General features: G+C 38.6%; 1 protein-coding gene across 1 annotated transcript; it reads left to right on the plus strand.

The window, feature by feature from the left end:
- On the plus strand, window positions 1-22884 carry LOC109919273 (COPI coat complex subunit beta 1). Its single transcript, XM_048592842.1, has 12 exons — window positions 1-143; window positions 809-905; window positions 1820-1977; window positions 3479-3599; window positions 9380-9607; window positions 12693-12872; window positions 15207-15351; window positions 16976-17095; window positions 17400-17545; window positions 17653-17742; window positions 22225-22380; window positions 22557-22884. The coding sequence occupies exons 1-12, from the start codon at window positions 1-3 to the stop codon at window positions 22614-22616; spliced, it is 1644 nt and encodes a 547-aa protein (XP_048448799.1). The 3' UTR covers window positions 22617-22884.
- Window positions 22885-23734: the final 850 nt, after the last annotated feature.

The following is a 23734-nucleotide window of genomic DNA, read 5'->3' on the forward strand; positions in this document are numbered from 1 at the left end:
ATGGAATTCCTCAGTGACAGTAATGAGGCGGCTGCTGCTGATGTTCTCGAGTTTGTGCGAGAAGCTATTCAGAGTTTTGATAAACTTCGACCAGTCATCATTGAGAAGATGCTGGAGGTGTTCCATGCCATCAAATCTGTCAAGTAAGGGCATAGAATGTCCTACATGCTACATTATAACTGCCAAACAAATCATTGTCACTCTAGTATATTTGATTTTTATCTTTTATTAAAGTTTAGTCTTACTCTTAGAACATAAGCTAATGATTTAAGTACACTGCGTGAGCAAGTTATGAAAGTTGCAGTTGAACAGAAGTATAATTTTTTGTTAAATACATTCAACCAGCAAAACTGATACTTTGTAAAATCTGAATACTACCTCTACAATCCCACATCTACTTTGATCAGGGGAATAAGTTGTCCTGAAATTTTCAGGACTGTCTCATCCTGCATCCCAGGTCGAACTTTCCTGGGAATGCAGTTTGTCCCAGATTTCATCAATCTCTGAAATTGCCTCATCTGTTATTGTGTCAGTAGCAAGGCATTGAAGTAGTATTGCCCAGCAGGTTTGCTGTCATTTTGAGTTTTGATTTCAGTTTATTTTCAGATTGCAAATACCAACTTTAGTTTTAGTTCAGTCATGAAATTGTCTTCAATTCATTCTAATCATAAAATTAATGTGTAGAATTTTTTGCAGAAGAGAAGTAGTATTCATAAATAGAAAGCCCATGAATTTGATTAATCTTAACTTCTTCAGAGTAATCTTACGGCCCTCAATGTTTTATATACTTATTTCTTATTTGTCACAGAATATACCGGGGAGCTCTCTGGATTCTGGGCGAGTACTGTAGCTCCAAGGACGACATTCAGAGTGTAATGACTGAGATTCGTCGGTCATTGGGTGAGGTATGTCTGGAATATGTGAATTTCTTTTCCTCCTCCCTTTGGTTGTTTTTCTCCATGCCATAGACAAAATAATAAATAGGTTGCTCACATACTGGTCTCTGCTCAAAATGCTACACAGCCCTCATTGCTTTGTATCCCAGCATTCTCAAAATAAATTGGAAAACATGCCCTCTAGAAAAGGGTTGAGAGAATCTGTCAGATGAATATGGTTTTCCTAACCAAGCCTTAACTCTGAATAACTAATGTGTGTAAGCAACAATTTTAAAACAAAACTAACAACATCTACTGAAACATTTTAGGTTGTGTTTAAGTTAGCATGTACAGGTCCGGTATCCGTTATCTGTATGTTCAGATATCAAAAAGACCTAAAATCTGCAGGTCTTTTCAGGAGCTGACCTGAATACACTTGTAGACGTGTTGAGTTTGTGTTCTTCGGGGGAAAGAAAATCTTTGCATTTAGGTCTGTTTGGGTTACGTGAAGTTTTTTCCAAAGGATCCAACAGGACTATAATGGACCCAAAAACTGAAAATATCCTTTATTCAAAATCTAAATGGCCCTGAGGTTTTGAATAAAGGATTCCTGACCTGTACTGATTAATTTAAATATTAGTTCTGCTAAAAATGCCATCCTTCCAGTCCACACATTGGAACTGCTTTAAGAAATATCATCAGTGATAAATAAAAGTAATGTTTCTGGTATTGTACAGAAGAGGCCCTGATGTTGAAGAAAGTAATCTGAAGACGTCAATAAAGGATTATTTTTTCATTAATGTGAAATTCATGTGGCAGTCCCAAAAAACACTGAAATATCCAGAATTGCCAAATTGATTTGATTGAACTCTTGCAAAAGTATATGGACACTGTTTGTAACCATAGATGTTGTACTTATAATTCGTTGATTCCTATATTACTAGATTCCAATAGTTGAGTCTGAGATAAAGAAAGAAACAGGTGAACTGAAGATTGATGGTGATGTTCAGGTGATTCCAACACAAAAACTTGTGACAGAAATGGGAACGTATGCAACCCAGAGTGCCCTTAGCACAAGGCCTTCAAAAAAGGAGGAAGATAGGTAATGTTTGAATTTTTTCAACTGGTTTTAAAAATTGGCACTTAGCTAAAATAATAGAGATAAATACTTATTTTGGGATTGAAATTGTCAATTACCTCCCTCTAATTTGCATATTAAAACATAAAAACAACACCTCGATATATGAACATGTCTATGCATAGTCTTCCTTGCCCAGAATGTGATTAATTTCCCTTTGTGGCAATGAGTAGTATCAGCATTGCTTTTCCAATACGTTCAAGGGTTGTGGGTGTCACGAGGCCAACATTTATTACCCGTCCTTAATTAGGACTGGTGAACTGCCACGTTGAGCCACTGCAGTAAATTGATAACGTAGTAATGGACTAGCTTGGATTTGGTGTGGTTCTTGTGTATACAATATACCTAGACTATTTTCCCTATTGTCGGATAGATGCCAATGTTGTAGCTTTAGTGGAACAGCTTGGCTAGGGTCACAGCTAGTTCTGGAGCAAAGTCTTCGGTATTGTTGCAGGAATGTTGTCAGGGGCCATAGCCTTTGCATTTCCAGTGCCTTCAATTTTTTGATATCATGTGGAATGAATCAAATTGCCTGAAACTGGCATCTGGGGTGCTAGAGATTTTGAAGGAGGCGGAGATGGAACTTGGCACTTCTGGCAGAAGATGGATGCCAATGATTCAGCCTTGTTTTTTAACTGCTGTGCTGGGCTCTCCATAAGTAATGTGGAGGTAATTGTGGTATCACCTCTTCCTGTTAGTTGTTTAATTGTGTATCACCTTTCAAAGCTCTGGCAGGACAGCAAAGCTTGAATCTGATCTGTTGATTCTGTTTATCACATGCTGCTTCCATTATTTGGTATGGAGTAAGCCCTGTGTTATAGCTTCACCAGGCTGACAACTAATCTTTAGGTATGCCTGGTACTACTCTTGGCTTGACCTCCTGCATCTTTAATTGAACCAGGGTTGGTTACCCAGCTAAATAAAAACCGAAAGAACTGCGGATGCTGTAAATCAGCAACAAAACCAAAGTTGTTGGAAAAGCTCAACAGGTCTGGCAGCATCTGTTAACAGAGTTAACATTTCAGGTCCGGTGAAGAAGGGTCACCGGACCCGAAATGTCGACTGATTTTTTTCTTCATAGATGCTGCTAGAGCTGCTGAGCTTTTCCAGCAACTTTGTTTTGGTTGCCCAGCTGATGATCGTGGTGGAGTGGATAACATGTTGGGCCAGATTGTGGTTAAATTAAATTCTGCTGCTGCTGATGGCCCACAGTACATCATGCATACCCAGTTATGAATTATTAAACCAGTTGAAAATCTATCCTATTAGCACACAAAACAATTGGCGAGGGGGAGGTGGTATATCCTTGGTATAAGTCTAAGAATTTCATGTTAACTGATACAAGGATTGTAAAAATCAAACGTCAATGTATGGCTCATAAATATGTAATTGAGCATTTTGCAATTCTTGGTTTTATCATAAAGTTACCTGAATCTTAAATAAAGGTGTTCCTATTTTCTTAAAGACCACCCTTGCGAGGGTTCTTACTGGATGGCGATTTCTTTGTGGCTGGTGCTCTTGCAACTACACTGACCAAAATAGCTTTGCGTTATGTGGCACTTCAGCAAGACAAGAAGAAACAGAATGTAAGTCATAATTGAGATTATGTTTGAAAATATGACTTGAAAGCGAGAAAGCTACGTCTGTTGTGTATGTGTTTAAATGAAACAGTAAACTGAAACAAACTTAAAAATAGATTTTCTGAGCTGTTCAGTGAATATTAATCCATGTCTAAGTTATTACAAAATGGACCAGTTAATTTAGGCATTTTAATGCTGTTGAGAAGTTAGAAATTGATTACATTGATTCATGTTCAAGGAATATGCAGACAGTCGAGTTGTGAATACAAACAGCCAGTAGCTTCCTATTATAAAGTGTGGAATCCATAAAGTGCAGCAGATCAAGGGAAGCATTATTAAATAGATAAGCCAACAGCAATTTGACTTGATCAGTGTGGGAATTTTACTGGTGACAACTCAAATTTAGTGGAACAGAGGATTCATTTGAGCTTGATGCTGGGACCGTTATTGTTGACTGTTTTGCATTAGCAACTTGAACTCTGGATTCAGAAGTACAATTTAAGAATTTCTGAATAACATAAAATTGGGTGAGTTGTGGTTACTAAAAAAAGAGTGTGTAGCAAGTTGCTACAACATAGTACAGTAATAAACTTGCAGAATGGGCAAATTTATGTCAATATAGAAACCTCTGAGATGCTGATTTTGAAAGGAAGCTTGGAAAGTAATTGGGAATCTGAGTACTGATATACAAATCACTAAACATGAGGATGCAAATTAATGCCATTACATCAGCAAACCCGGTTCTAGCTTTCATTTCTAAAAGGATAGAATTGAAGAGCAGAGTTATTTTGAACTTGTGTGGAGCCTTAATTATACACAGTTAGAACACTTGAGTTTTTTTTTTGATCATCAACCTAGTTCTTGAGATAGAGGGATTGTCCTCTGAGGTAAGAATGAAGAGAATTTAAAAGAATTTAAAAGAATGAGAGGTAATCTCCTGAAAACGTAGTTAATTGTTAACAACGTTCCTGCTAAGCTGCACAGCTGGTCCAAGGGTTTGCCTATGCCAATGCATTCACTTCCGAATTCTCCAGAGAAATTAGAGGGAACTCACCTTACAGGGGTCAACTGGTGGACGCATGAAGAATATTTTCCCTTGGATGGGGCACTCTGGAACCAGGGAACAGTCTCATAATGAGGGAAAACCATTCTAGGATTGAGATGAAGAAGGATTTCCTACCTTGCAGGGTGATGAGTCTTTAGAATTCTCTCCCCCTGAAAACTCTGAATGCTCAGTCAGGAGTATGTTCAAGACTGTGGTTGGTACATGTCTAAACATTAAAAATATCCATGAATATGGGGCTATTGCAGGAAATTGGTGAAGTAGAAGACCAAGAGTGGGGGATTCAATTACTCGGGGTCATGATTTCAAGGTGAGAGGGGAAAAGTTTAAGGGAGATTGCGTGGAAAGTTCTTTACGCAGAGGGTGGTGGGTGCCTGGAACGTGTTGCCAGTGGAGGTGGTAGAGGCGGGCACGATAGTCTCATTTAAGATGTGTCCGGACAGATATATAAATGGGCAGGGAGCAGAGGGATACAGATCCTTGGAAAATAGGTGACAGGTTTAGATAGAGGATCTGGATCGGCGCAGGCTTGGAGGGCTGCAGGGCCTGTTCCTGTGCTGTAATTTTCTTTGTTCTTTGTTCTTTAACCAACTGTGATCTCATTGAGTGATGCAGCAAGCTTGAAAGGTGAAATGGACGACTCCTCGTTACTTATTTTTATACGAACGTTTCTTGTCTCCATCTTTAGTAAAAGACGTAAAGGTATGAGAAAATGCAAAAAAAACCAGGCACATGGACAATGTCAGACTGAACGGTTATCACTGTCAGGCAGGACCTTACAAGCTGGGATTCTTTTTCCTGAAAAGCAGGAGCTGAGAGGTGATCTGATAGAGGCCTTTGAAATCAAAGAGTTTTATAGGGTAGAATTAGACAACACTTTTCCACTTCTGGAGAAGACCAAAATGAAGGGCCATGAATTTATCGTAGTCACTTATAAATTCAGTGGAAAATACAGGAATAAGTTAGTTATTTCCTATTGGGAAATGGTAGAACAAACAAAATCAGAGACCCCGGACGCCTGACGCAGTAGAGAGGTGAAGTGGAATAAGAGTGCGCGTGATAGGTAACTAGAATCAATTAGACACCAACGAAGACACTTGGATGTTGAGAAGCAGCATGTTGAGTTATTGTGAGTATTTTGCATTTGTTTTACCAAAGTGATGATGTTGTTGAAGTCAAGCTCATAGAGGAGGTAGTTATCAGTGGGTGAACTAAAAATTGATCAGAATTTCAAGAAAGGCTGACTCTACTTGAAGTTTAATGTTCACCACTAATGTCCTTCAGGGGAGGAAATCTGCCACCCTCACCTGGTCCGTCCTACATATGCCTCCAGACCCGCAGCAATGTGGTTGACTCTCGATTGCCCTCTGAAATGGCCTAGCAAGCCACTCGGTTGTACCAATCACTACAAAGTCTCATAGAAATGAATCCGGACGGATCACCTGGCAACACCCTCGGCACTGGAAAAGCCAATGGTGGAAACAGCCCTGTCGACCCTGCAAAGTCCTCCTCACTAACACCTGGGGGCTAGTGCCGAAACTGGGAGAGCTGTCTCACAGACTAGTTAAACAACAGCCTGACATAGTCATACTCACGGAATCATACCTTACAAACAATGTCCCAGACACCACCACTACCATCCCTGGATATGTCCTGTCCCGGCAGCACAGTGGCGTACAGTCAGGAGGGTGTTGCTCTCGGAGTCTTCAATATTGACTCCGGACCCCACGAAGTCTCACGGCTTCGGGTTAAGCATGGGCAAGGAAACCTCCTGTTGATTGCCACATATCGTCCTCTCTCAGCTGATGAATCGGCATTCCTCCATGTTGAACAACACTTGGAGGAACCACTGAGGATGGCAAGGGCACAAAATGTACTCTGGGTGGGGGATTTCAATATTCACCACCATGAGTGGCTCAGCAGCAGGACTGCTGATCGACCTGGTCGGGTTCTAAAGGACATAGCTGCTAGACTGGGTCTATGGCAGGTGGTGAGGGAACCAGCAAGAGGGAAAAACATACTTGACCTCATCCTTTCTAACCTGCCAGTAGCAAAAGCGTCTGTCCATGACCGTACCGGTAAGAGTGACCATCACACAGTCCTTGTGGAGACGAAGTCCAACCTTCACATTCAGAACAACTTCCATCGTGTTGTGTGGCACTATCCCCGTGCTAAATGGGACAAACTTCACACAGATCTAGCAACTCAAGACTGGACATCTATGAGGCCATCAACAGTAGAATTGTACTCCAGCACAATCTGTAAAATCATGGCCTGGCATATCCCCCACTCAACAATTACCATCAAGCCAGGGGATCAACCCTGGTTCAATGGAGTGTGCAGGAGGGCATGCCAGGAGTAGCACCAGGCATACCTGAAGATGACGTATTAACCTGGTGTGAAGCCACCAAACAGCAAAAGCAGCAAGTGATAGACAGAGTTAAGCGATCCCACAACGAACAGATCAGATCTAACCTCTGCAGTCCTGCCACATCCAGTTGTTAATGGTGGTGAACAATTAAACAACTCACTGGAGGAGGCTCCACAAACATCCCCGTCCTCAATGATGGAAGAGCCCAGGACATCAGTGCAAAAGACAAGGTTGAAGCATTCACAGCAATCTTCAGCCAGACGTACAGAGTGGATGATCCATTTTGGCCTCCTCCAGTGGTCCCCAGCATTACAGATACCAGTCTTCAGCCAATTTAATTCAATCCACATGATATCAAGAAACGGTTGGAGACACTGGACACTGGATAAGTGAGGCACCTGGCTGTGTGCAAACTTTTGAAAGTGACTGACTGGATAATTTGAGAAAGTGATTAATCAGGCATATGGGATTCTGGACTTTATAAATAGAAGCGTAGAGTCCAAAAGGAAGGACATAAGATGAATCTTTATGGAAAATTGGTTTGGCCTCAACAGGAGCATTACTGTCAATTCTTGCCACCACACTTTAAAGAAGTTGTAAAGGCGTTCTACACGCTGCAGATAAGACTCACAGGGATTGTTCCAGAAATGAGAAGCATCCATTGCATAAACAGATTTCATAAACTCAGTGTTCTCACAAGAGAAGATGGAGGGGAAATTTGATAGAGGCACAGAAAATTCAAGAGGGATCTGTACAGGGTAGGTGTAGAGAAATCATTACCATTGGCAGACTAGTCAAGACCGAGAGGGTACTGATTTAAGGTGAATGGCAAAAAAAATCAGGAGGAAATATTTTTAGGGCAGTGGGAAAGGGATGGAAAAAAGAATCTTAGCTGAGTTACACTTGCAGAAAGCTACTACAGATATAACTGGTTAAATGACCTCCTTCTGTACTGTAACTACTTCCTGGTTCTATCTAAAGAGTGGTTAGAATATTGAACTCATAAGAGCAATTGAGGTGAAAAGCATTGATTAATTTAAAGTAAACTAGATAAGCAAATGAGAGAGAAAGGAGGGGAATGGTATGATATTCGGGTTAGGTGAAGCAGGGTGAGAGAAAATTTGTGGCATAAATGTAATGCTACTCCTGGGTTGCCACAAATATTAATATAATTAAAGCATGCAGAGTGCCTGATTTACCTGACTGTTGGAATCACGTTTATAGAGAATATTTAGCAGGTTCCTGTACCTAAATACTCTTTATTACAAATAAATACATGCTAATCACAAGCAGCTGCAGGCTATCAACATATGGCTGTATTAGTTAAATATCTAATCCCCTTATGAAACCCTTGTAACCTTAAATAAGCATAGATAAACAAATTATTTGTTTTATGGGTGGAGGGAGAAAACTGGGAAATGTAGTTCAACAGCCCAACGGTTCATTGAAGTTCCTTTTGGTTTGTCAGCACTTTTTGTTCTTTCACTTCTTCACAGGATGCAAGAGTGATCAGTATGGTCATAGAGATCTACAGCACAGAGAAATGCCCTTCGGTCCACAAGGTCTAGATTGGATGAGCTAGACCATTATAATGGAGTGCAAGGTTGATTAGGAACCATTCATATGTCTTACAAATTGAGTTTCAATATTCCTTTTTGTACAAGGTGAAACAGAGAGGCTGACTGGAATTTTGTAATTATTTTGTGTCAATTCATCCTTAAAGGGATGTGGAATTCCCCAAAGAGTTGTGAATTTCCATATTTAATCAGGTATTCACTTGAGACTTAGGACTGTCTGAAACTCCAATGCAAAGGTCTTATGATTTGCAGTAGCCATTTTAGTAGTCTTTGAGTCCTGTTTTAAAATATACGAACATTAAAATATGAGTAGAAGACAAAGATCTCAAAAAGATACAGATCAGTTAAGTGTTAGGGCAAGAAGTTGGCGGTGGATGGAGTATAATATTGTAAATAGTGTGCACTCTGATACTTCTGTGTGTGACCTATTCATTGAAGTGAACATGCTTCAGATCTTTCCTTTAGTTATGCACGAAGTTATTTGTAGGGGCAGATTTATGCATAGTTTACACAGCAACTCCTGGATTGAGAGGAAACACTTTTCACAAAGTGTTGTGAATCTTTGAAATCCTGTACCCAGGAGGGCTGTGATACTCCGTTCTTGAGTACGTAGGACTGAACTTGTTTGATTCTTCATCATGAGGTATTAACAAAAATGGGAATAGAGTGGAAAAGTGAAATTAATGTAGAAGATCTTATTGAATGGCAGTGCAGCTTCATAGGCAATGTGGTCTACATCTCCTATTTCTTACATTTTTCTATTTTCTTTTAAAAGTGTTTTGCTGCAGAAGCCATGTTGATCATGGCCAGCATTTTACACCTTGGTAAATCATCACTCCCAAAGAAATCAATTACAGATGATGATGTGGACCGTATCTCACTATGTCTTAAAGTCCTTTCAGAGTGTTCCCCACTGATGAACAACATCTTTAACAAAGAATGCAGAAAATCTCTCTCTCAAATGCTATCAGCAAAACTGGAAGAGGAAAAGCTTTCTCAAAAGGTAATTGTATAAAAGTGTACTATATGTTATATTCATAGTTGTTCTGAATGTTGGGTAATTGTAACATTTCTGCTACTAAATATCCTGTGACTATATTTTATGAAGAGATACACTAAACTATATTCAAATAACTTCAACGGGGGTATGATTTGACAATACCAGGTAGGCATGCCAGTGTAATATTGCTGAATTTTAAAAACTCCAGCGTTGAAAAAAGAATAGAATCATATCAAATTTCCATCTGTTCTGTGACACAGCACAGTCTGAATAAAGGACGTTTATGTAATGACGCTGACATCCCACAGTGAAAAGGACATTCCGCTTTGGGAAAATGCACAAATAAGTAGTGTCAGACCATTTTCCCTTGCTGTAAATAGGCCTACTCCTCCCAGTTTTTGTGGATTGCTGTTTAAGAAGGTCAGCTTCAGATCCTAAGGGTGATACTCTAATAGCTGTTAAAATGTTAAGCTCTGCAGCATTTTTAAGAATCATTACATATGTGAGTAAATACCTTTGCCTCATACATGATGAATAAGTAGCAGCGCGGTGCTTTGAAGTTGTTATCAGCAAATAACCCTATGTGTGCTGAAAGGTTTTCATTAGAAACCTAATTCTCCTTGAGCTGTATTTCTAAAAATGTTTGCTAAAACATGACCTTCATAGGGGCCAAACTTCAGCAAAACATTAAAAACCAAAAGAACTGCGGATGCTGTAAATCAGGAACAAAAACAAAGTTGCTGGAAAAGTTCAGCAGGTCTGGCAGCATCCGTGGAGGAGAAAACAGAGTTAACGTTTCGGGTCCGGTGACCCTTCCTCAGAAGCATTGTCGGAGTAATACAAAATGTTATTCCCGTTGTAAAGAAATTGACACTGATAATGTTGGTTATCAGATTGCAAGCCCTTGTAGCTACTATTTGATTATAAACTTTCAACCAGGCTGTTATAAGTGTATCAAGAGCATGAGTGATAATATCTACACTGATGTCACGTGTCAGAGCTCCAGAGAAATTTCCGAACTGTCCAGAGGTTGGGACAGTTTTTGGAGCTTTATTTGAAATTATACCAAGTTGTGTCTCTTGTATCAAGTGTATAGCATCTGTCGAGACTCAACTTCCAAGTTAACTCGACAGTTATATTATTAATTGCTTCGCAGTGTTGAAGTTACAATATACAACAGTAGCTTGTTCAGTAGTTGACTTTGTCTTGCCTTCCACTTTGTTTTACCTTTCTTGGCATGTTTTGAACCTTTCTTTTAGATATGCTAACATAGCCAAAAGCTTTTTTTCCATTTAAAATAATGCAGATTTTGTGGTCAAATTTGAATTTATTTGAAGAACTCTTTCATTCATTCTCTGTTCTTGAAATAGCAATGTCATTCTACAGGCAAAACCAGTATCAAATTCAAGGGTCCAAATATGCACTCGGACAAATCTTTCTTTTTAGTGGTCGAGTATAAGACATCCAGCTCATCTGCTACGTAATTGTTCATACATTCTTCTGGTATCTCCTAACCTGATTGTTTCAATGTACTGCTGGCTGTCATCCGACTTTTAGAAAACTTGTGCTGCTTGGATCCTGACCTGCACCAAGTCTAATTCACTCATCTATAGTCACTGAGCTGATTTTTAATGAATCTGTTCTGTCATGTAATTACCTCCCAGGGCAGAGTCAGAAGATCTGGTTTCCAGAGGTAGGGACACTACCACGGCGCTAGAACTCTGTACTCACTGAGCTACACTGATCTTGCTCCAACAGTCCCTCAAATTTAAATTTCTCCCTTTTGCCTTCAAATCTTTTTGTAGTAATGTCTCATCTTCACAATGCTCTTTAATCTTTGTGTTCCTCCAGTTTTGGTTTCTTACATGCCCTGAGCTTGATTTAGCCACCAGTGATGGCCTTCAGCCATTTAAGCCTTATTCCCTGTGCAATAACCCCCCCGTTTTAAAGCATTTTCCAATAATGCGTTTTTATTTTTGAACAGTTTTCATTAAGGGAATCTTTTTTGAATAGTACTACCCACTTCTAAGCCTGAAGGGACTGAATGGACTTTTACTGTTCTTATTCCCGAATAATTTCTTGAATCTTCTAATGAGACGTGTTCCTGACTTTTGCTTGGGCTGTTTGCCTGCAGCTGCACTGCTCATCCTGGCAGTACTTCCAAGCAAAGATTTTGGTTTGCAGTCTTTCCATAGCCCTGCCATAAACAGCCAGTAAAACTTTGCATGCGCTATGCTTAGCAACAATCCTGAACTCTGGGCTGTTATTGATGCCACATCCCCAGTTCACCCCTGACCCTCTTCATGTTGCTGCTAACTATCTGGATTTTGCTAGTGTTGAGAAGGAAGCTTAGAGCTGGTAACTCCTGTACCATTTTGCACTCTCCATTGCCAAGAGAACAAGCAGCATGAGTCTGACAGGAAGAGTATCTGGAGTCAACCATGTCAAATTGCCAGTGAGAAATGTAACAACCCACCCTTATGACGGATCATCTTGGGGGAATTTTTATTTCTCAATTGCGTGCCATTTTCACGGAACATATTACACATGCTAAACACAGGCAATCTCCTCTGAATTTTCTCTAATCTCTTCCTCTTTTGAAATGCTTCATAAACACTCCTTCTCCTGTCCTAAAATCTCCTTGTATAGCTATGTTTCATATTTTGTTTGATAAGTACCATGGGATGTTTTACTACATTAAAGGTACTGTAAACATGTCACTTATTACTAGCTTGCATATGCTTGTTATTGTAATCTGTTGATCAATGCAGAATTAATTTTGGAAACTTTTGGAAATAATTTCTTCTACATTCTTTGCTCTGTGTTTTCATTGCACACCAAAGAAGCTGGTTAAATATGGCCCTTCAGACATTGTGAAAACTGGCAGGACTGGGTTAGAGTTCTGATTTTCACATTGAGTTTAGTACACTGTGATTGACACTTTAGGATTTTGACATGTGCTGACAGCTAATTTCTTAAAGAAGTGGGGAGCCTCTCAGTCACTTTACTCCTGCAAAAATGCCTGTTTGCTGTTTAAATTTATTTTGAGTACCTACCACTTTAAATTATTTTTCTACTTGCCATTTAGAAGCAATCCGAAAAAAGGAATGTGTTGGTACAGGCAGACGATCCCATTTCCTTTATGCAGCTGATGGCCAAGAATGAGATGACCTCTAAGGAGGACCAGTTTCAGCTCAGCTTATTGGCTGCGATGGGTAACACACAACGGAAAGAAGCATCTGATCCTTTAACATCCAAGCTCAGCAAGGTACTGTGAAAGTGCATGTCCATTCATGATCGTTAAGCAAAAATTTGTGTGAACCATAACTACAACCTATGCGTGATGCCAGATGCTTCCCCTGGTGCTGAGACGTATTCTGTGAATATGCATTAGTAGTCTTTGCATAAACAGAGGTTGTATCCTGCTAGTAGTTTTTTGTTATAGGTATGAGCATTTTTACTAGATCTTTCTCCTGATCTTTTTATGAACACTTGAAACTGGAACAGATCTGAGTTGAAATGCCTTAGATTGCCATTTAAGGTTAGGCATTGATGTATTTGTGTACTGCAACACAGATTTTTGCGTGGCATTCCAACAGACATTATCCACATAATGACTTGCTTAATATCGCGCAGCCATTTGAAGAAGCTTTGTCTGCTCTACTGAAAGAGATTGCACAGTTGATCAAAATATGGATACCTTTATAAAAGTTCTTTGTTTTATCTTGATGGTAGAGGGGTGCCAAAGGTCTCATATTTTCTGATGGATAGAATGTTCACCTAAAATAGTTTCACTTGAGCCATAATTTATAGCTTCAGGCAAACTGGTGGTGTTCAGTGGCGAGCAATGTAACCCACTCTTAATGTGTTATCTTCTGAGAACTAATGATCTCTAACTTTGCTTTGGCTTGTCCTTTTATTTATTTTGGGAGGTGACACGTTGCTGAAAATATGAGCTGACAACAGTCCAGTGAGGGAAGCCAGACATCAGGGATGGAATTGGACATGGTTTGTATCTGTTAACTCCCTAACCAGTCAGATGGATAGCACAAGGTCGAAAAAGGAAGTGTAGAGTGAGTGAATTCAATGCCAAATCAAGGTGGTGACTTTTAAGACTAGATTAAGAGAGAGCGATAAAAATTGAAAGAAATGGAATATTAAAACAAATACATTTTTTAAAATCTCCAATAATTAGAACCTGAAGAGTTGAGAATCCGGTTTTGTAATAGTGCGTTTTCAGTGCCAGAGGGGGTGACTGATATTATTGAAAGGGTACTTCAGTAGGAAATGACTTGATTGAGCTCGATGTAGCTAGCCAATTCATGTCTAACACACAGCTTCATGTTGGTCATTGCATTTCAATGACGAAACAGTATGCTTGATGCTTTTTTTTCCATGAAGTTAACGTTGGAACACCACATCGGGGCAACATTTTTTTATTGTATGTTTAAACTGATGTCTGCCCCTGTTTGATAGCCCTGCAATATTTTTCGTAAATAACAATGAGCACAATTAGCCTTGCTATTATTACGGTAGTAAGCTGTAGTCTGTCGTGCATAACTAGACTATATCAGTTTTCAAAAGATTTGATAATGTTACTAGTTAATTGGGTCGTAATTTGGACTCGGCAACATCTTTTTATACTACACGTGTATGTATCACATTGCAAAATGTAAGTTGACCTTTAATGCCTCAAAATCATCCCAAAACTGTGGGTCAACTTCTATATAGAATATAGATTGAATTGCTGGTGTAGGAGTAGGTGGTCATCATTTTGAATTGCGAGTAACCAATCCCCAATAATTCATATTACATTGAGATTTGATTTGCTGAGCAAATTGATTCTACAGGGTCCCTTTAAATTCAAGTTCATTGTCTTCTGCATCTGACATTGTTCCTGCTGTACAATGCTGGAAACTGATAATTTTGGCCTGAAGGCTTTTTGTGTCTGAGTTATCTTAGTTTCTGTTGCAACACTAGACATTTTCATTCCATAAAGTGCTACACCAATCATCTGATCTGAAGACTTCTGGACTGATTGTTTGATTTGGCTCACTTAAATTGGTTTTGTTCCTTTATTTGGAGGGCCCATTTCTGTTCATTGTTGCCAATAACATGACCTGCTTTGTGAGAGCGGGTCTTAAACTCCCATGCATCATCCCGACCCACAACTCAAATTGACCGTTGATCCCATGAGTCAACTTATAAAGGGAATGAAACATACATTTCTGCAGTGAAGAATTAAGCGTTGGTTCCTTATGTGACAAGGGTTGGTTACCATGTTAAGTATCGGTCTAAACATGATTTTTGGTTTTACAAAGTCTGATTGTTTTATATGTAGTGTTGACTTATGTACCACGATCTATGGTACCTGATGGAAGTGTGCAATATTTCCAAATTAGATGATAAATAAAGATTAGGAAATAATAGTTCATTCTTTGTACATGCAATCCTATTTTACGCAAGTCTGATCACCTTTTTACTTTGATCTTAATATACAACACATAACCACTTTGCACCAAAAGTTCTATTTTAGCAAGGTTTATTGTTCGCTCCCTTCTGGAAAGGAATATGAGATTAATTATATTATCCTCTCTTTCAGGTCACACAGCTCACTGGTTTCTCTGATCCAGTGTATGCCGAAGCCTATGTACATGTTAATCAATATGATATTGTACTTGATGTACTTGTGGTCAATCAAACCAGTGACACACTGCAGAACTGCACTCTGGAATTAGCCACATTGGGTATGTTTTCGTTGTCAAGTCAAAAATTCTGGGCACGATTTTTCGGGGATGGTCAGATTTTTCACCCTTTCACCCAAAGAATCCATGGGGACTGCATCGTCGTCAGTGACAGCAGACCCATAGCTATATAATGTTGTGTAAACTTTTAATTGGCTGGAGGCAAGACTTCCAGTTCTTACTCGGGATGAAGTCCTGCCTCAGTGAGTCAGATTGGCTGGCACCTTAGCCCACAGGATCAAGTAATACAGGACTCTTGAGGTGGGGATGGGAGGGTCAAACTGGAAGGAAGAATCCAGGTGGGGTGGGTTGCTTAATGTGGAAAGCAAATGTGAGACCCCACTCCCTTCCCAAACAGGATAATCTCTTGGATTTTCTTTTTGTTGCCACTTTTGGCATACTGAGCTGCTTGTGGCTGGAAAATCGTGGCTGTGTGGAAGTGGCCCCTAAATGATCTTCTTTTTCTGTGCCAGTGGGGAACGATACAAACATGGCTTCTACCTACTTTTTTTTTTCCTTTTGAGAATGGTGGAGAGGAAGAAGGGTGAGAATTGTGATGCACCTTCCATAGTATCCATAGAATCCCTACAGTGTGGAAACAAGCCATTTGGCTGACGAGCATCCCACCCAGACCCATCCCCTTACCATATCTCTCTAACCCTGTATTTCCCATGGCTAATGCACTTAACCTACACATCCCTGAACACTATGGGTAACATAGCATGGCCAATCCACCTAACTTGCACATCTTTGGACTGGGAGAAACCAGACCACCCAGCAGAAACCCATGCAGACATGGAAAGAATGTGCAAACTCCACACAGCTGCCCAAAAGTGGAATTGAACCAGGGTCCTTGGCACTTTGAGACAGCAGTGTTAACCACTGAGCCATCATGCTGCCCCAATCTTATTTAAATTTGTTTTCTCACCTTCATAGATCATTGGGTGAATGTACTAAGCATGCTGTGAATGTGGAGCATCTCAAATTAAGATCTTGGTGTTTGGTTACATTAACAGGCATGTAAGTGAGAGATTCTTAACCAAAACTAGGTTGCTTTTAGAACAACAGGAATAACAGGAAAAGGTAGTCTTTCTGCATTGCCTAAGAGGCCAAGTAGGAGAGCTTGAGGCAATGCTAGAACTGGAGTGCACACATCTTCAAGGAAAATATAAGATACTGCTTTAAAAGAGGGAAGAATATCACTAAAGCTATAATACTTACACTTTGAATATTGAGCAAAGACAGGACAAGTTCCTGATTATTTTTTTAAATTTGCCTTTTCTATGTCCTTAGATTGTCCTAAAATGTTTTACAACCAGCTACCTTTCTATGGTGTCATACAGTCTTTTACACTGTATCAATAAATGTTTACCATCTGAAAGAAAGCAGCTGCCAAAATGTAGAAATTCCTTAAAATGCACTGAAATATCAATCTACGTTCTGTATGGGAGGGTTCAAATGGGCTTTAAAGTTTCAATCTTTTGAGTCAAAGTATTAAGTGTTGTACTGAAAGCCATCATAAACAAATTTTATATTATATTTTGACCATGTTAATCATTTTATTAGGTTACTCTTTAATAAAGAAATGAGATCAGCAGGTGAATTGTGTTTGCTTTGTTTTTAATAGGTGATCTAAAACTGGTTGAGAAACCTTCACCTCTAACCTTGGCTCCACATGATTTTGCTAACATTAAGGCCAATGTGAAAGTAGCGTCAACAGAAAATGGCATTATTTTTGGTAATATAGGTGAGTAGGAATTTCGTATCTAGCTAAGAACAATTCTTTGTAGTATTGCCAAAGATTTATTGTTCTTACAGTTGTTGCTGCTTACCTTATTAAAGAAATATTTGGTGCATTTTATTGAACTAGCAACATGTCTTTTCTTTCAGCAATTGAAAAGAACAGTGTTATTCACAATATAAACCAATGTCTCTTAATGTTCTCTGCAATGGGGAAGTGAAATTTGAACTTTGTTTTTGTTTGAACTTACGAAATGAATGTTTCCATTGGAAAATTAACTGACTGTTGTATCTATTATCTGGGCTTGCAGTGTATGACATATCCGGGGCTGCCAGTGATCGAAACTGTGTGGTACTGAGTGACATTCACATTGATATCATGGACTATATACAGCCTGCTGTGTGCACTGATGCAGAATTTCGTCAGATGTGGGCTGAGTTTGAGTGGGAGAACAAGGTAGAGAAATAACCGACCAAAATAATGTTTCTCTTTTTATAGATTAACGTAAGTTTTTGTAAATGAATGGTTAGCTTATGTTAACTTGTTTTATTTTTCTGTTGAAGGTTACAGTTAATACAAATATTACTGACCTAAATGAATACTTGCAGCACATTCTTAAATGTACCAACATGAAGTGTTTGACTCCAGAGAAGGTGTGTACTGCTTTGATACTGAAGTTTTAATGGCAATTTGTGCATGTTTTTATGAAAAAGCCTGAGCACTTCATTGTTTGTTTTTGTGCATTGTCGATTTCTTCCAAAAGTCTGCTCTCTGTACTTGTTCTTAGTTGGTCGAAACAGCCCTGATTCTTATCCTGAATGCAATTGATAGCTATGTTTAAAAATAATTTTGAATACATTTGTCTTGTAAATTTCTGTGTATATAGAGTTCCAGAAGGTACTTGAAAAGCACCACAATACACATCTTAACAAATACGAAGTTCATGTGTTTGTAGTGGCATTGACACCCATTCTAGAAAATTGTCTAAGAGAAAAAGAGCTAAGTGTAATACTTCTCTTCAGTCTGAAAGAATTATATGGTGTGTCCTCCAGGACCATTGCTCCTTTTTTAATGCTGAATGATAAACTGGACTTGGGGTATATTTTTCAAGTTTGGAGGTGTCAACAAGCATGGTTATGTACTAAACCACAAGGCTGAAGCCAATTTTAAGAGGGCATGGACAGATGACTGAAATGAGCAGATGCGTGCAGATGAAATTGAATGCAGTGGAATTTGGAATGATACATTTTGAAGAGAAGATCGGCGATATAAAGTAAATAGTAAACAGTAAAGTGCATACAAGACCAAGAACTGTGGATTCACAAACGCAGATCTTTGACTGGATAAGTTCAAAAAGCTGTTTTAAAAAAAAAAAGTGCAGAGGATCTTTGACTTTATAAGTACAGGCAGAGTATACAAAAGCTATGTTCTGGTTATTTTTAATAATTGGTTGGTTAATTCTGGGAACTACATTTTAAGAAGGATGTCAAAACTTTGGAGAAGGTGGAGAGGAGATTTGCCAGAGTGGAACGAGGAGCAAGGGACTTGTTTTATGTAACAAGACTTGAGAAACTGGGATTGCTGTCCTTAGGGCAGGAGAGTTTGAAGGGAGATTGAATAGCCTTGTGTACAGTTGAGGGGTTTTGATCGTGTATATCAGTAGAAACTGATAACTAGCGGAAGGGTTTGTAACCTAAAACACAGGCACAGGTAATTGGCAAACAAGTATTGGTTATCCTTGCAATTAACCCACAACTTTTTATTTCTGTTGATCACTTGAATCTTCACAACACCCAAGTAACATTTTTCAAAAATCATTTTTGAAAGCTTAAGTATTTCTGTTTAAGGTTGTCCTGAATATTAATTGTAACATTGAATTTATCCCTTGATTTTAAGAAAGTGTCTCAAACCGGAGCACCTCAAATTTTGATGTATTGTTGTGAAACATGCAAATATGTTTTTTTTAGTAGAAAATATTTATTCCTGAATTCTAGGACTACTATTTTTATTTAGAATATGTGCTTGCAGGCTGTTGTATAACAGCCTTTCAGGAAGAGAAAAGCACAATGCAGATGCTCCACAACAAATGGTGTTAAAGTAATCAACAATAAAGCAAAAGTCTAAATAAACTCAAGTGCACAACATGCTCACCAAATGCAGAGGAGAAAACAACAAAGACAGTATATGTGAATTCTGTTTGTAGACCATAGGGTGAAGAAAATTCATAATTGAACTTGACAGTGATTCGGCTGCAGGGAACCTTGAATACAGTGACAGTGGGAACTGCAGATGCTGGAGATCTGAGATAACAAGGTATAGAGCTGGATGAACACAGCAGGCCAAGTAGCATCAGAGGAGCAGGAAAGCTGACGTTTCGGCTCTGGACCCTTCTTCAGAAAAATTGTCATTGGTTGACAAAATTGTCATTTTTCTGACGAAGGGTCCAGACCCTAAACATCAGCTTTCCTGCTCCTCTGATGCTGCTTGGCCTGTTGTGTTCATCCAGCTGTACACCTTGTTATCTTGAATACAGTGTTCATTTTGGTAGCTGTAACACGGGATGATACTCGCACTGTAGAGTTGGTGCCAGGTCCTAAGGTAATATTGAATGTAAAAGGATTGAATTATGAGTAAAATCAGAAGACATTTGACATGGTTCTATTAGTGGCAAATCAAAACGTGATCATAAGGACAGGAAATCTTGCACTGTATAATGCAACATATTCTGCTGAAATCTCACTGTAAAAGTTTTTGACTATATGGCAAATTGCTCTGTCTCTTTTCTAAGTTTAGGGTCATTTAAAGGTTAGGGCCAATAAGAGCCTGAGCTATGTTGTGGAGAGTTCAGTTGGTCTGGTTCTGATATCAGCCACGCTCCTAAGTTGCACTCTCTAGTATGATATTTTGGGGTGTTGCTGTGTTTTTTTTTTAAATAACTCTCAAGTCATTTTCACTTGGTATTGCATGTGCAATAATCCGTTCAAGCAGAACCAGCTAAAGGGTTGGGTTGTTTCGGTTACTTTGGGGTTTACAAGAACTGTAGTGGGGATTTTGACTATTTGATTGGCTGAAGAAGATGTGGAAAGTATGGATAGATATGTCAAGGGGATGAGAAGAGAGACTTCAGTTAGATAGTAAAAAAAACTCCCTTTGTGCAATAGATACATTATTCAGCTATAGGTGAGTTTTTTGTCACTTTTTTGCACAACAGAACAAAGTGGTATCATTGTTGACTGGTGAGATCCGGCAGAGATCCATCCTCTGTTTAAGGTTAGATAACAAAGTCTGGACAATCCAAATCAACACCAATTTTATATTTAACTGTAGTTCTTAAGCATGGTTGGCGTAAAGGGACTATGCTGAAACATGCAGTCTATATAAATCTCTGAGCTGGAATCCTAAGAGCATGTCATTGTAAAGAAACCAAATAATTAAATATATTTTAGATGATCCTTCCTTGCTGTGCACTGCCACCCAATGGAATTGTTACAAAGCTGCATGGTAACAGATGGTGCGATTAACAGCAAGAATAAGAATGCAACGGTTTGAGTTTGAGGTAGTGTTACATGACAGACCTTTTATTTTTATTTTAATAAATTGTTGTGTAATTTAGAGGCAGAAGAATAGCTAAATAAGTCATGTCACTGCAGGATTTATAGTTATGTTTTGGAGATTGAATTTCATGGCTTATCAGTTTTCTCTGAAAATCATGATTCATATGCAATCCTTGTTATGTTCGATTTCTTTTTTTCTTGTATCTGGAATAGACAAAAATGGTGAGTAAACTACAGTACATTGGTGGGTGTAGATATTTGGTGGCAGTGACAGGGGTTGCATGTAAGATCTTGGGCATTATTAAGCTTCAGATAACCGGGCTGGCACTGCTCGGGAAAAGGAGCTAATGTAACAGGATCTAGCAACAGAATGAGGAAACTTACTATGAATCTCATAATAATGTGAGAGAGGGTCCTGCTCCTGGAAACAGTGATTTCGATGTTCTGGTATGGCACAAATTTCAGGCTAAGATTCAGGTTCCTGTTTGAGTGACATTTGTCACATGTTGGGAAAAGAAGCGTGGAAGTAAAGAATGCGTTGAGTAGGTAACTACGAGCAGTAAGTGTGTTTGGGGGCCGGAACCAGCAATTGTTCCTTCCCCTGTCCCTTTTAGCAGGTTTTATCAAGGTAAGCAGAGACTAACTTTGCAAAACAACAATTGTAGGTATCAAGGGTGTACAGCCAGATTGATTTGCTCAGCTGTGCTCCTTCACTGCAGTTTATAAAATCTTAGATATGTACAGACACATTGAAAGCAGTACAGAGAGAACAAGTTCGGAGAAAAATTTAACTGTTCAGAATAATAGCATTGCTCAACTCAGGATTGCAAATTGGCAACTGAAAGTCCAACTGAGTCATGTTTGGACAAATAACCAACAGAAGTAGGTACTTTTAAAATTATTGTGACATGAAGCATATTATGCATTTTGTGAATCAAAAAACTTTTAAATTATTACAGAGATAGGTCATTGAAATCTGAGATAACATGATGAGTCAAGGAAGACCTCTGCTAACAAAAAAACTTAAATATTGGTTACAATTAGGACATAAAGCAATGCATTATTTCTGTGTGATGCCAAGATTATTTCTTTGCTTTTATATATGTATGGGGCAATCCCTTTCTGGTTAGAGTAAAATCTGCAATGAAAATTTACTTTGAGGCTTTATTGAGGATGATGAAGTGGTTCTTCATGTGCAAACCTCAAACTTCAGCTTTTTACTACAAAATTGCACAAGTGTGAATTGCAATTTTTCAAAAGAATTTCTCAAAATAAACAAAAATTTTTTTTAAAATGGGAAACTGTACAAAAAAGTTTTTGCAAATTCATTGTGACTAAATTTATCATCTCAGTTTTACTTTGCTATTTAAAATAATTTTCTGAAATTTGTTTTAATTTTCTGTTTCTTGCACACTTGAGACCACAGCATGTTTGTGCTTCAAGTGATTTATTTCTTCAGGGAGTTTTCCAGTATAAATTTGTTTCTGGAAAGAATGTTGATAGCAATGAAATAAATCAATTAGAAAACAGCTTAGATTGTGTACAACTTGACAACCTAATGTGAATGTTTTTATATTTTAGGCTCTTTCTGGTTATTGTGGTTTTATGGCTGCCAATCTTTATGCTCGGTCCATTTTTGGAGAAGATGCACTTGCAAATGTCAGCATAGAGAAACCAGTTCATCTTGGACCAGATGCCCCTGTGACTGGTCACATACGCATTCGGGCAAAGAGTCAGGTCAGTAGTAACATATACTAGAATAACTGACAGTTAACTGTAATCTATTTATATCAGACTATGCTTGTTATTGTCAGCACAAAATCTTAAACTGCAAAATGAGACTTTGATTACTTTAGCTGTAGCAAATGTTCTGTATTTCATCACGTCTTCACCATGTTTCTATTATCTTACAGGGAATGGCTCTCAGTTTGGGTGACAAGATCAACCTGTCCCAGAAGAAAGTAAAAGCATAGTGGCTTTTTCAGACATCCATATTGGCTTAAAGTTTTATGTTAGTTTAATCCAACAATATCCTCTTGTTTATCTATAAACAAAGATCATAGATGTTGAGTATTTTGAAGAGAACTTGTAATTTTGTTGAGCTGTCCACGAAATTAAGCTTCTATTACACATTTCAAAAGATGGTAGAGTTCTTTCCTTCTGTCTCCTTTGTTTTGCTCCAGAGGTTCCTTGTTTTACACTAAAGTTTATCAATTATAATAAAGATACAAAATTCTGCAAGTGTTCTGTGTTCATCTGTTTGAGTATGGGGATTATGTGAAGCTTCTGTATATAGAATTATGAACTAGTTTAAGATTATTTCTTTTGAATAGGACCATATGGCTACCAAAACTGCTGTTAAAAGAAAGGGATTACCTAAGGAAACTCGCGTCTTGTTATTAGATAGGAAAATGCGACTTTGTCTGGAAGAGACAAAATGATGTCGGGATGTCAGGTGAAACACATGCAATAAGGGAATATCTTTCATTATGTATATAGATTGGGCAACTCAAACTGTAGAGGAGAACTTCCTGGAGTGTACATGTGTTGATTTTCTGCACCAGTACATTGAAGAACCAACTAGAGAACAGGCCATCTTAGACTGGATATTGTGTAATGAGAAAAGAATAAGTTGCAGTCTAGTTTTGTCATGCCGCTTGGGGTTGAATGACTGTGATGTGGTAAATTCCTCATCAACCTTGTAGTTGATTCTGAGACTAGGGTCCTGAATCTAAATAGAGGAATTTGCAATGGCATGAGGCATGAGTTGACTGTGACAGATTGGGGAACATTACTTAGAGTGACAGTGGAAAGGCAATAGTAAACATTCAAAGAGCGCATGGATGAACTGCAACAATTGTTCATTCCCCCCCCCCCGCTGGCGCAAAAGTAAGATGAGAAATGTGACCAATCCATAGTTTACAAGGGATATTAGAGAGAGTTTTAGATCTGAAGATGAGGCATATAAATTGGCCAGAATAAGTACATTCTTACCACAAAGAAACATTTTAAAGTGATGGTCTGCACTCTGTGGTTAACTGAAGTTGATTGTGCTTTTACATCTGTTTTGATGTTTTTCCAAAAGTGAATG

Source organism: Rhincodon typus, unplaced genomic scaffold (assembly GCF_021869965.1).
Source record: "Rhincodon typus isolate 14 unplaced genomic scaffold, sRhiTyp1.1 hic_rhity00001910, whole genome shotgun sequence".
Lineage (NCBI taxonomy): Eukaryota > Metazoa > Chordata > Chondrichthyes > Orectolobiformes > Rhincodontidae > Rhincodon > Rhincodon typus.